At 44.4% G+C, this 12,700-nt stretch overlaps 1 protein-coding gene across 2 annotated transcripts in view; it reads left to right on the forward strand.

Annotated features, from left to right (window-relative positions):
- Gnl3l (G protein nucleolar 3 like) overlaps positions 1 to 12,700 on the forward strand; it is a 29,788-nt gene that overhangs the window by 4,103 nt on the left and 12,985 nt on the right. For both annotated transcript variants that reach the window (XM_050128327.1, XM_050128329.1), the window contains 7 exons: positions 5,927 to 5,967; positions 6,557 to 6,652; positions 7,591 to 7,707; positions 8,984 to 9,067; positions 9,372 to 9,507; positions 10,402 to 10,505; positions 12,222 to 12,369. In XM_050128327.1, the coding sequence (XP_049984284.1) occupies positions 5,927 to 5,967; positions 6,557 to 6,652; positions 7,591 to 7,707; positions 8,984 to 9,067; positions 9,372 to 9,507; positions 10,402 to 10,505; positions 12,222 to 12,369 (726 nt within the window). The remainder of the gene's footprint in view (positions 1 to 5,926; positions 5,968 to 6,556; positions 6,653 to 7,590; positions 7,708 to 8,983; positions 9,068 to 9,371; positions 9,508 to 10,401; positions 10,506 to 12,221; positions 12,370 to 12,700) is intronic.

Consider the following 12,700-nt stretch of genomic DNA (forward strand, 5'->3'; position numbering starts at 1 on the left):
ACTTCTGTGGTTTGGGATATGTGTGGAGGTCAGAGACAACTTGTGCGAGTCAGTTCTCTCCTTGTTAGCCAAGGGGATTGAATTTAAGTCCTCTGGCTTGAGGATAAGCATCCTTTTACCCACGGAACCATCTTGCTAGCCCCAAGAGTGTGCCTTGCAGTATTTCTCAGAATGGCCTCAAATACTGGGCCCAGGGCATCCTGTTATCCTAGTCTCCCGAGGATCTGGAATTATGAAGAATTAATGAATTTAAAGAGACAAAATGGTTAGAACAGTGCCTGGCCCTTTGTAAGCACTTTCTGTAAGTACAATCATTTCTCCATTTGCATAGGAGACTATTTTCAAGGTCTCTGGCAGATAGAAAATGAGTGAATGTTCAAGCCCCTTCTGTAACATAGCATAGTATTTGCATCTAGTCTACACATATCTTCACCTGTATTTTAAAACATTTCCAGGTTATCATAATAATCTAATACCATGCAAATCATATGTAGATGGTTATTAGACTTGTTTAGGAAATGATGACAAATAATACCCAGTACAGAAACAGTTTCTTTAAAAATTCATTTTTAAATTCATAAAAATTCATTTATGTCCATTTGTGCATGTACATGCCATGGTACATGTGTGAAGGTCAGAGGACAACTTTCAGGAGTGAGTTCCTTTCTTTTACCATGTGGGCCCCGGGGATCGAACTCAAGTTTCTTTACCCACTGAGCCATCTTGCTGGCCCCTAGATACAGTTACTGTTTCACAGTTAATTGAGTCTGTAGATGTATCACCCAAAGGTATACAGAGCCAACTGTGTAACAAGTATTGGACCGGACTAAGCTCTTAAGACCCAAATGAGGAGCAGAAGGAGGGAGAACATGAGCAAGGAAGTCAGGTCCATGAGGGGTGCACCCACCCACTGTGACAGTGGAACTGATCTATTGGGAGCTCACCAAGGCCAGCGGGACTGGGACTGAATAAGCAAGGGATGAAACCGGACTCCCTGAATGTGGCGGACAATGAAGGCTGATGAGAAGCCAAGGACAATGGCACTAGGTTTCAATCCTAATACATGAACTGGCTGTGTGGGAGCCTAGCCTGCTTGGATGCTCACCTTCCTGGTCCTGGATAGAAGTGGGAGGACCTTGGACTTCCCGCAGGGCAGGGAATCTGGACTGCTCCTCATTCTCGAGAGGGAGGGGGAATGGAGTGGGAGGGGGAGGGGGAGAGGAGGAGGGGAGTGGGGGGAGGGGGAGATGTGTGGGAGGAGGGGGAGGGAAATGGGAAACGGGGAGGAGGCGGTAATTTTTCAAATAAATAAATAAAGAAATAAAGAAATTTTACACCTCTAATCTCAGCAGAGAGAGAGACCTGAGTTCTAGGCCAGCCTCATTGGTTATGATTATGCATACTTAAATTCCTAGCACTCAGGAGAAATTTGCAAATTCAAGGCCAGTCTTAATTACATAGGCGATTTAAGCCATTTTAGATTATATAGCATTCTGCCAACATTCAGACTCTTGATCCTTGGAGTTTAACTCCTTAAAAGATGCTGCCACCACACTGCCTAATATCTAAATGTTAGATTTTTTTTTTAACTGAAACAGACTGTGTGGACACATTGCTGGTCCTTTAGACTTCAGGACTTGTTCCTCTCCTCTCCCTTAGTTTATTTATTTATTTATTTTTTGATGCAGGTTTTCTCTGTGTAGCCCTGGCTGTACTGCCCAGCTTCTTCTTTTTTTTTTTTTAATTATCAATGTTTTTATTGAGGTAGGACTTCACTCTGTAGCTCAGTCAGCCCCAACTCACAATGTAAATAGCTTGGGACTTGGAACAGTTCTCCTGTCCCTGCCTCTCAAGGGCTGAGATTACAGGCGTCAGCTACCACACCCTGCTGGGGGAGTTTTATAGAATATTTAGGTACATTTTCTGTGGTTTTGGGTATCAAAACTTAGGACCTTGTGTGTGCTAGGTAAGTGATCTATAACTGAGTCTACCATCACATATTTTAGTTGAACAGTTTAGAATGGTTATTTAAAGGGGGATGTGTTTTATAATTTAAAAAGTTTACAGTAACAAGACCTGGTGATTCTCACCTTTGATCCAGCTTGCTGGAGACAGAAGCAGGATTTCTGCAAGTTTTACGTCAACCTGAGTTGCATATTGAGATGCTTCTCAAAAAAGAAAAAAAAATCTAGACTGGAGGGATGGCTTATTGGATAAAGTATGTTCCGTGTAAGCATGGAATCTAGAGTTCATATCCCTGGGACCCATGTAGAAGCTGGGTGGGCATGGCAGCCCCTTGTTATCCGTGAACTCCAGAGGCAGAGACAGCAGTCCCCAGGGGCAAGCTGGCTAGGTAAGGCTAGCCAAATTAGTGAGCTCTGGGCTCAATGGAGAGACCCTTCGAGAGCAATTGAAGAAGACACGCGTTGTGAACTTTGGGCCTCCACAGCCACATATGCCCCACACTTGCAGACACAACATGTCAGCACATGCATCCCATCCACACCTTCATGCAGAGTGAAAAAGCAAACTATTAGTTGGCTATGGAGTTTAATATCTGTACTCCTACCACTTGGGATGCTGAAACAGGAGAATTGCTGGGAGTTCGATTCCAGTCTGGGATAAGAAGTGAGACCCTATCTCAGAAACTCAAAGTCCCAAACCCCAAAATTTAAAATTGCAAATGTTGGTGGCCAAGGTTTATAACCTTGAAGTAGCCTGCTTGCTGGGCAGTTGATTAATAAGCACGAGCAGAGGTATCCCGGTTGTGCAACACAGGGGAAAGGAGCTGGACACGATGTGGCTGGATGAATAAGCAATGAGTAAAAGGTTTGTGTATCTGGGAGATTGGACACATAAACCTGCAGATGGGAAAGTGCTGTCTGAGGTTACTTTGCAAAGTCCAGGACACTGTAGATGGTGTCCCCTTCAGTGTAGTAACATGAATGGAGGAGATGGAGTGCAGATCCTTAGCGGTGAGGATATCAAGGAAGTGGGAAACCCAGGTGATTGGAAGGGCTACCTGGTGACCTCCAAGTGGATGGTGACTGAAATTGTTCGGAGAGCAAAGCTATGACCTGTGCATTTCAGTAAATGAAGAACAGACCCAGCGGAATGATAGGGACCCCGGAAGAGTAGCAGGGATTTTATTCTATTTTTTCCTTTTTAACGAGAGGGCACATAGGATTCCAGTCTGACAAGGGTGAGTGAGGGACATCTATCTGTACCTTCTGGTTTTAAGATTAATGTGCCAGAAAGAGCATCATCTTTTGAAAAATCTTAAAAGTAAAGCTTTGTGATTGGGAGAGTTGAGACCAAGGGCAGGAGGCTGAGCAGTTGTGCCCGAGCAGAGGCTCAAGGCATCTGAGAGTGCTGGTCCTCTCTGTACAGGCGGTCCAGAGGCCATCAAGGTAAGTTAGATGCCAGGGAAGAGGAGGGAGCGCACAAAGAAGTCACTGCAGCTATGTGTATACCAGGGCCATTTGGGTGGGGAGGACTATGGGTGGTAAGAGGTAAATTATGGGGTGATGGGAGAGTTGATGATTTCAGGCCTAGATGTTAGTAGATGCAGGCAATGGGCCTTAGAAACTAAATATTTTTAAAAATCATACAGCTCCAGTTACTGGGTAGAGCCTGCCTCTGCCTCCCAAGTGCTGGGATCAAAGGTGTGTGCCACCACTGTCCAGCATGACTCCCCTCTGTAAAACAAAAACAGGTCTTCAACATTCAGAATAAGAACTTTGACCTGCCTGCCAGCTACAAAGTGGTAGATGCTCTTCCTTAGGAACTGTAGTAAAGCCAGTGAGTGACCAGAGGCTCCCGAGTGTCGCAGTGCTGAGGAGTGACTGACTATCTCTTCCCACTCTTCCTTCTCTTCTTTGAAGAAGATGCTGTCCTTTTTGAGTGATGTCTTTTCTTTCATTGCATGCCGGCATCAGTGCCAGGGCTCTGCCACCAAGGCAGCTAGGGAGATGGAAATTGTTGGGTAAAAATACCGAGACCTAGTTCATTCTAGCTGTAACATTCCTTTTGTTGCAACTAAGTGCTTTAGAAGTGAGGGAGACCTGAGTTCTAGTTTGTGGTTTTCTTTTTTTTTTTTTGTTTTTTCGAGACAGGGTTTCTCTGTAGCTTTGGAGCCTGTCCTGGCACTAGCTCTGTAGACCAGGCTGGTCTCGAACTCACAGAGATCCGCCTGCCTCTGCCTCCCAAGTGCTGGGATTAAAGGCGTGCGCCACCACCGCCCGGCTAGTTTGTGGTTTTCAAACAGGGAAATTGCCTGGGCTTGGTAGCTCACTCCTGTATTCCTACCACTTGGGAGGCTGAGGCAGGAAGATTGCTACAAGTTCAAGACTAGCCTGGGCTACATTATGAGACTCGGCTTTCACCCCCTCCCCCCAGGGAAATTTGCTACATTCACATTTGTTATGGCAACTATATTCTGGTCAAACATCTACTGTCACATGCATTTATTATTTTCTCTTACTCCCTACTTTTTGCTAAACTAATAGCATGATTAAACTTGTCTTTCTCCATTGTGTTACCAAAGTTAAATAATACCTTTTTTAATCCTACCCATTCAGGGTGAGACTTGTAGTGGGTTTTTTTTTTTTTTTTTTTTGGTTTTCCGAGACAAGGTTTCTCTGTAGCTTTGGAGCCTGTCCTGGAACTAGCTCTGTAGACCAGGTTGGGCTCAAACTCACAGAGATCCGCCTGCCTCTGCCTCCCGAGTGCTGGGATTAAAGGCGTGTGCCACCTTTTATGGCACATTTTATGCATTTGGTTTTCCAGTGTCCATCTCTTGATTCTTGGAGTTTGTTGAAATTGATGTCTTAGATCTGCACTAGTTCCTTAGGTGGTTATTCTTGGTTTTAAGTTATAGCTCTAAGCTACATCACCAATTTTCTTAGGTCTATTAATAAGTTTTAAGCAATTTCCTGTTTAGCTGTATTTTGTTTTCTTTGCTTTGCAGCCTTTATTCTGATTTAATTTTGTTTTTTAGCCTCTACTCCTCCCCTTTTCCTCCTCTTCCTCCCCCACCCTCACTTGGGCCTTGAACATGTTGAATACATTTACTGCCATAGCCTGTTAGGTTTAGTTTTTGGCAGTAGTTTTGCCAGAAAGGAAATACTTTTACATAACAGTGATCAGATAGAGGATTTTGGCTTGGGACATGGTCAGTCCCTTTCCCCAGGACTTATTGAATATCCTAATCTAATGCTTTAACCTTGAAACTTTTGGCATGCCCATATGATGTCTCAAGAACTTCTATACTTTGAAATTTTGTTATGTGCACAGAATTATTAAAAATTAACTTTGGTTTTTGTGTTTAAGGTATATGTGAAACATAAATTAATTTTATAGTTTAAATTGGCTCACTTCCCCAAAGATTAGCCCAGACTGGTCTTGAGTTTACTGTATTACCAATGAGTAACGCTGAATTTCTATTTCTTCTGCCTCCACCTCCCAAGCGCTGATATTACAGATGTACATCACCTTACCGGTTATTTTTGTGGTGTTAGATAAAGAACCCAGGGCTTTGTGCAAGTGAGCCACATCTGCAACTCTTCTCTCATGATATCTCATTGTTTGTATGTAAACATTCCAAACTGGAAAAATCAAAATCTGAAACTCTTCTGATGAAAAGTGTTTTGGATGAGAGATATAACTCCTCAACCATGGTGGCTTCTCTGTTAAACATACTGGCTTCTCTGTCAACTGTACTGACTTCTTTGTCAGCTGTAGTGGTTTTTCTGTTGTGTTCAGAGCCTGCTTTTCTTTTGTTTGTTGGGAAATTTTATTTGGATACTTTGTAAAGCTTTTCTCTTTCCTTTTTTTTTTTTTTTGGTTTGTAGACGAGGCTGCTTCAAACTCAAAACATTGGGTAGGTGGGTGATAACTTTTGTTTCTCTTCTCTCTCTTCTTACAGAGAACAAAAAACCAGGTAAAGGTTCCAAAGGCTGTAAGAAGGTAAGTGGGCCTTACCTTCAGGTGAAGTATGTGCATTGTTGGGGGTCAGGTCAGTAGTTATCGGGTGAGTCTGGACAAAGCCCCCCTCATTGGGATGAACACATCTGGCTTTATCGCCCACTCATGGCTGCAACTGTCACCTGCATATATGAAGTTCCTTCCAAAAGCTATCTACTGCTTTGTGCTTGGGTTACTTATTAGGGGTTATTGCCATCCCTGTGTATTTTGGTATCAAATTCAGGGCCTTGAGCATACCAGACAAGTGATCTACCACTGAGCCACATATCCTCAGCCCCCAAGTTCTCGGCTCTTGGTACTCTGGGCCCCAAGACTTCATTTTGGGAGCTATTTGTTAGGAAAGGGTTCCCTTTGGCATTGAGCAATCGTCTTGGCTGCTTCTGTCCCCTCCATTTCCTGCCAGTCCTTACCTGGCTAGTGGAGAAGTGTCTTGCCCTTGCTAGATAAGCAGATTTCTGGAGAGAACCCCCATCCCGACAATATTCCCTGCTCCTCGGATGAAAGTGTTTTCCGTGGATTCATTAACGGCTCAATTTTTTTTCTCTTGTTTGCTAACTGGCCTGCACGGCAGAGTGGGAAGAAGGCAGCACCCCGACCACCCTCTGCTCCCCAGGTTGTTCACGGTAATGATCACGCCAGCCGGGAGGCCGAATTAAAGAAGAAAAGGGTGAGCCTTTTGTCTTGGCAAAGGCCTGGTTTGAGTGTCCGATCTGCATAAGTGTTGTGCGGAAGGGCGGGGCTTCTTGATGGGCGGGGCTTCTTGATGCTCTTGTGGTTGGGCTTGGGGAAGTGAGGCGAGTTACATTGGTAGTGCTTTTAAGTTTTCCGTTTGCTCGCCTTGTTCTCCCTCCCAGTTCATTGCTGCCTGGCTGATATGCCTTTTTTCTTTTTTTATTTGTGGTGGAGGGAACGGTGGGAGCGGTCAAGTGCGGGCCGCCCCTCCCACCAGCATGGTGAGGTCTGTAGCGATCAGAGGACAGCTTTTGGCAGTCAGCTTCGTCACCATATGTTCTAGAGATTGAACTCAGGGGGTCAGGCTTGTGTGGCAAGACTTTTTACCCAAGGAGCTACCTTGTTAACCCCCCCTTTTTTTGTTGTTGTTTTTGTTTTTTTTTTTAATATTTATTATGTATACAATATTCTGTCTGTGTGTATGTCTGCAGGCCAGAAGAGGGCACCAGACCTTATTACAGATGGTTGTGAGCCACCATGTGGTTGTTGGGAATTGAACTCAGAACCTTTGGAAGAGCAGGCAATGCTCTTAACCACTGAGCCATCTCTCCACCCCCCCCCACACTTTTTGTTTTTTTGAGACTGGTTTGCTGTATAGTTCTGGTGGCCTAGAGTTCACTGTGTTGTTCTGGCTGGCCTTGACCTAATGGCAATTCTCCTGCCTCAATCTCTCAAGTTGCTGGATTTACAGCTGTGTACCACTACGCCCAGCTCTTCTTTTAATTTTTTTCCACTCTCCATTCCTTAGTTTCTCTGTCTTTTTTCTCAAATATTCTTGTTCTCCTGACTGTCCTGTTCTTGTATCCCCACTCCTTCCTGCCTCTAGACAGCAGACCTTCTCAGCTCCAGTCACAGTATGTGTTTGTTTCTCAGGTTGACGAGATGAGGGAGAAGCAACAGGTTGCCCGGGAGCAAGAGCGACAAAGGCACAGGACCATGGAGAGCTATTGTAAGGATGTCCAGAAACGTCAGGAGGAGTTTGAACATAAGGTAAGAGAGCAGCTCTTGCTGCCGTGTGGGATTGGAGTGGATTGCAGTTTTACTGTAGGGGAAGAAATGGCTGTATAGTGAGACCCTGTCTCAAGAACAAAAGAGAAGAAGAAAGAGTATAAGGTCAGTAGAGGAAAGGAATGAGTGCAGAGAAGGAGAACTGAGAGAGGTAAGATAAGAGGGAGGAAAGGGGGCCTTCTGTAGCATGCCTATGACCACACATGTAGGCAGTGCCTCTCCCAAACTTGAGCCTAAAGATGGAGTGGCCATGGGGTAGGGACCAGAAGAGGTATGACTGGGGAATATGGCAGGAGGGACATATGAAGGGGAGAGTGAGAGACAGAGAGTGGATGCAGATTATCTGGCCTTCCTGGGGTGACCTTTCCCCCTTTCTGGCCTTCATTGTCCCACAAACACGATGTGCACGTGCAGCTCCAACACCTCTGCTGACTTCCACTCAAGGTTTGGTTTCCTGCTCCCATGTGCCTCATGGATTGTTGTTTTTTCACACCTTACTCTTATCCTGCCTTTTCCACACTCTTGTGACCAAGCAGGCCTTTGACTGCTGCTCAAATACACATGTGCACATAGGTGTACACACAGATCCCATAATCTGTCTACTTTTGTTCTAGTTTCCCGGCATTTTTGGTTGTTGGCAGTGCTACTTTAAAAAAATTAAAATTTATTATTATAGTGTGTGTGTGAGAGACAGAGAGAGAATCTGGATATGAGAGAATCTGCATATGTGTGTGTGTGTGAGAGAGAGAGAATCTGGATATGAGAGAGAATCTGCATGTGTGTGTGTGAGAGAGAGAGAGAATCTGCATATGAGAGAGAATCTGTGTGTGTGTGTGTGTGTGTGTGTGTGAGAGAGAGAGAGAGAGAGAGAGAGAGAATTCATGTGGAGAGAGAAACAATCTGCATGTGAGGGAGAATTTGCGTGTGTTTGTGTTGTGTGTGTGTATGAGAGAGAGAGAGAATATGCATGCGCCACACATGTGTATGGAGGTCTTTATGGAGTTAGTTGTATTGTTCCACCATGGTTCCAGGAACTGAACTCAGATCAACAGACTTCACAGCAAGCGCTCCCATTCAGGGCTACTTTTAGGTGTTTTGGGACTCACAAGTATCGTTTAGCTTCCTGTGGTTTTCAAAAGCCTTGTTGGTTTTCATGTATCTTCCTTCCTTTCTTATCTTCTTTTCTTTGTTCCCTTCCTTTTTGCATCTACTTGCCCCTTATCCCCCTAGACTATTATTCTCATTTTTTCTTCTTTAGGAGGAAGTATTGCAGCAACTAAATATGTTTCCTCAGTTGGATGATGAGGCCACACGGAGGGCCTATTACAAGGAGTTTCGTAAGGTAGGAGGGCTCATTTCTTCTTTTTTCTTTGTTTTGTTTTTAGATAAGGAATTGTTCTTTATCCTAGGCTAACCCAGAACTCACTGTGTACCCCAGGCTGGCACTGAGCTCCGTGCAGTCCTCTTGTCTCACCATCACAAGTATTAAGATGATAGACTGAGCTACAGAACAAGTATCTGTTTCTTAAAGCCCTTTGCCGAGGACCCCATTGCATTTTCGTTCCTTTGTCTCTGTTTTTTTCTGACCGAAATGGAGACCATAACATGTCTGTTCTCAGCCTTCATCTGCATCTTCTGTCCTGCAGGTGGTACAGTACTCTGATGTGATTCTGGAAGTTCTGGATGCTAGAGATCCGCTGGGCTGCCGCTGTTTCCAGATGGAGGAGACTGTCCTTCGGGCAGAGGGCAACAAGAAGCTGGTGTTGGTCTTGAATAAGATTGGTAGGTTTTGGAAGGGTTGGCTAAGGCAGGGAAGGGGTTAAATTAAGGCTAGCTCAGATTAGTCACTGAGACCCAGCAATTTAGAGGCATTCACAATAGTCATTCATAGGAATTCTTGCTCAGATTTCCAAAGCCAGAAGTATTGTTTGGTATATACAGAATGTAGCAAGGGTTGGGGGTAGAGTTTGAGCCTGTTTGCCTTTCAGTCCCCTTTCCTTGCAATTTTGAGCCTGTTCAATGTCTGGTCATTCTTGGAGATCTGTCCCCACAAACTGGAACTCAAAGGTTGGGACAAGAGAGAACACATGGCTTGGGACTCATTGAGGTGTTAGTCTTATCCCACTTTTGCTATTTTCTTCTTGATATCAGATAGGTCATGTCACTTGTGAGAACTTCTATTTCTCTAATAGTAAACAGAGGCATCACCATCTTGGTCTCACAGGTTTATTGCGAGAATTAATGAAGAACTTGGTGTATAATCAGCACTTCACAAATCCCAGTCATTCTTAGTGATGCTTTTTCTTGACACTTAGCCCAGCCTAGAATGATTAGGAAAGAGAATGGGAGTAAGATATTCAGGCACCTTAACATGGAAGGAGGATATCTGGGGCAAAACTACTTCTTTACATAGTTTCTTCAAGAAAGTAAGCCTTCTCAGGGAGGGCCAATTGGCCCTGTGGATCAAATTGTCCTTTGTAACTCCATCCAGGGGACTAGGCAGGGACAGTGAGGGCAAGAGGAGAGATCTGTTGGTAGGAGGTAGGCCTAGACATGGGTATGTGGCTTGAGGGAAGCCATGGAATAATGTTTTTTTTTTTTTTTTTTTTTTTTAGCTAGACGTATAATTGAAGGAATAATGTTCTTACAAGCCCTATCTGTTTCTGTCTTTCCCAGACCTGGTTCCCAAGGAGATTGTGGAAAAATGGCTGGATTACCTTCGAAATGAGCTGCCAACTGTGGCTTTCAAGGCCAGCACCCAGCATCAGTTCAGAAACTTGGTAAGCCTGGAGTCAGGGTATCTAGCCTCTTTCATGTGGTTTGGGACCAAGGCTGCAGGTGGTCACATTTCGATTGGGCTTTCGACTTTCAGGTGTTTTCTCTAGTGGGTGACTTGTTAATGTTCCTATATTACCTCTCTTCACAGGATACAATGGTTTTTTTTTTTTTTCCAGCTTTGAGGATACAATAATATATATTGTCTATAGGCAGTCTGGGAAATAGAGTTAGCTGCTTGTTAACTCTTCAAAATATTATTCATTTTCCCCTCTTTAAAACAAGGCATAGGAGACTGGGTAGATGATGGCTCAGTGGTTAAGAGCACTTGCTTCCAGAGGATCTAGATTCAGTATCCAGCACCTACATGGTGACTCAGTCATCCGTAACTCCAGTTCCAGGGGATTGGACACCCTCTTCTGATCTATCCAGATAATAGGCATGCATGCAGGCAAAGCACTCATACACATACAAATAAATAAATATTTTTGTTTTGTTTTATTTTTTTTTTCTCTGTGTAGCCCTGACTATCCTAGAACTCACTCTGTAGACCAGGCTGACTTCAAACGCAGATAGTCCACCTGCCTTTGCATCCTGAGTGTTGGGATTAAAGGCATGTGCCCCACCATGGCTGTAATAAATAAATAAATCTTATATACATTTTTAAAAAGAAACTCAAATAAGGCACAATACTTCCTACTGATATCAACATAGAAATACTTGTAAAATATTAAAGTAAGTCAGTATTGTTTGGGGGAGGTAAATTGGTTACTGGGGGACAAGTTTTCAGTTTTGCACTACTTTTTACCGTGCTGGGAATGGAACATGGAACATCTTGCCTATGTAGCCAGGCATTCTGGCACTGAGCCCCTATTTTCCAGTTCTTTTTTATTATTATTTAAGTGGCGTTTATGTTAATCTACTTTCATGCATCTCCTTGACATGCAGACAAGTGGTGGTATGGCTGAGTACTGAGCGGTGGTGTGGCTGTGTCATGCATAGGCCTATGCTTTTGCTATTTTCCAAGACACTGATTATCCTTTATAATAGCGTGCCAAGTAATCCTCTTCTCCCTTGAGTAGATGGATGTATGAAGAGGACCTCTTTCCCTTCACTCTTGCCAACATAATATGTCTAACTTATAATTTTATCGCTCCCCCCATAGCAAAAATCAAAGTAGGGAGGTTGGGGTGGCCTTATCCTGTGTGAGGGGTCAAGTGAAGATGAGCTTTGGGCCGGGTACCCTCTCTGCACCTGTGGAGAGCTAAGGCTTCCCATTTGTGCATCTACGACCCCAAGGCCCTAGGAAGGAAATAGACTTTTCCTCATAATCCTGTGAATGAGAGAACTAGAAATGAAGCCTAGCGCTCCTCAAGCTGGGATATCTTCACGGCTCTGCGTGAAAAAGACACAACTTAATCCCAGCACTTAGAAGGCAGAGGTGTGCGGATCTCTGTGAGTTCTGGCCCAGTCTGGTCTACAGAGTTAGTTCCAGGCAGCCAGGACTGTTACACAGAGCAATCCTGTCTCAACAAAACAAAACAAAACCAAAAAAGACACAACAACTGGGAGCAAGAAAGAGCTGGGATGTAGTTGCTGTGAAAAGCCTGTGAGATTAGTGATCCCAGGGTAGTTCTGAATATTCCACTGTAGCCTGGAAATTTGGGCTTAGTGTCTTTTTCCCAACGGATGCCCATTTGGTAATATACCTCATTTTTCAGAATCAGTGTAAAGTTCCAGTGGACCAGGCTTCTGAGTCGCTGTTGAAAAAAAGCAGAGCCTGCTTTGGAGCTGAAAACCTCATGAGGGTCTTGGGAAACTATTGCCGCCTGGGGGAAGTGCGCACCCACATTCGAGTTGGGGTTGTAGGTAAGGCCACACAAATAATCTTGGGGCACACGCCTTCATTGGGCAAGGAAGGAGGGAAAGGGTTTGGAATTTTGTGGTGTTTCTTTGGGGAAGAGAGGAGGGGTTTAGGAGTGGTTTTGCAATTTGCAGTTTGGCTAGTGGGCATGGGAAGGCATATTCAGGTTCACCACCGTTAAAAGCAAATACAATGCCAAAACACTCCACACTGTTGGAGCTATGGGAGGGAGAACACCGAGACCCACGAAGGAAACAAAGCGGGGCTGAGCCTTAAGTGTGGTGGGTCTTTCTGAAACCGCAGTACTGTTGAAGGGGATGAAAAGGGAGTGGGGAG

The sequence above is a fragment of the Alexandromys fortis genome, unplaced genomic scaffold (assembly GCF_014885135.2).
Source record: "Alexandromys fortis isolate MF-2015 unplaced genomic scaffold, M_Fortis_MF-2015_v1.1 scaffold_295, whole genome shotgun sequence".
In the NCBI taxonomy this organism is placed as follows: domain Eukaryota; kingdom Metazoa; phylum Chordata; class Mammalia; order Rodentia; family Cricetidae; genus Alexandromys; species Alexandromys fortis.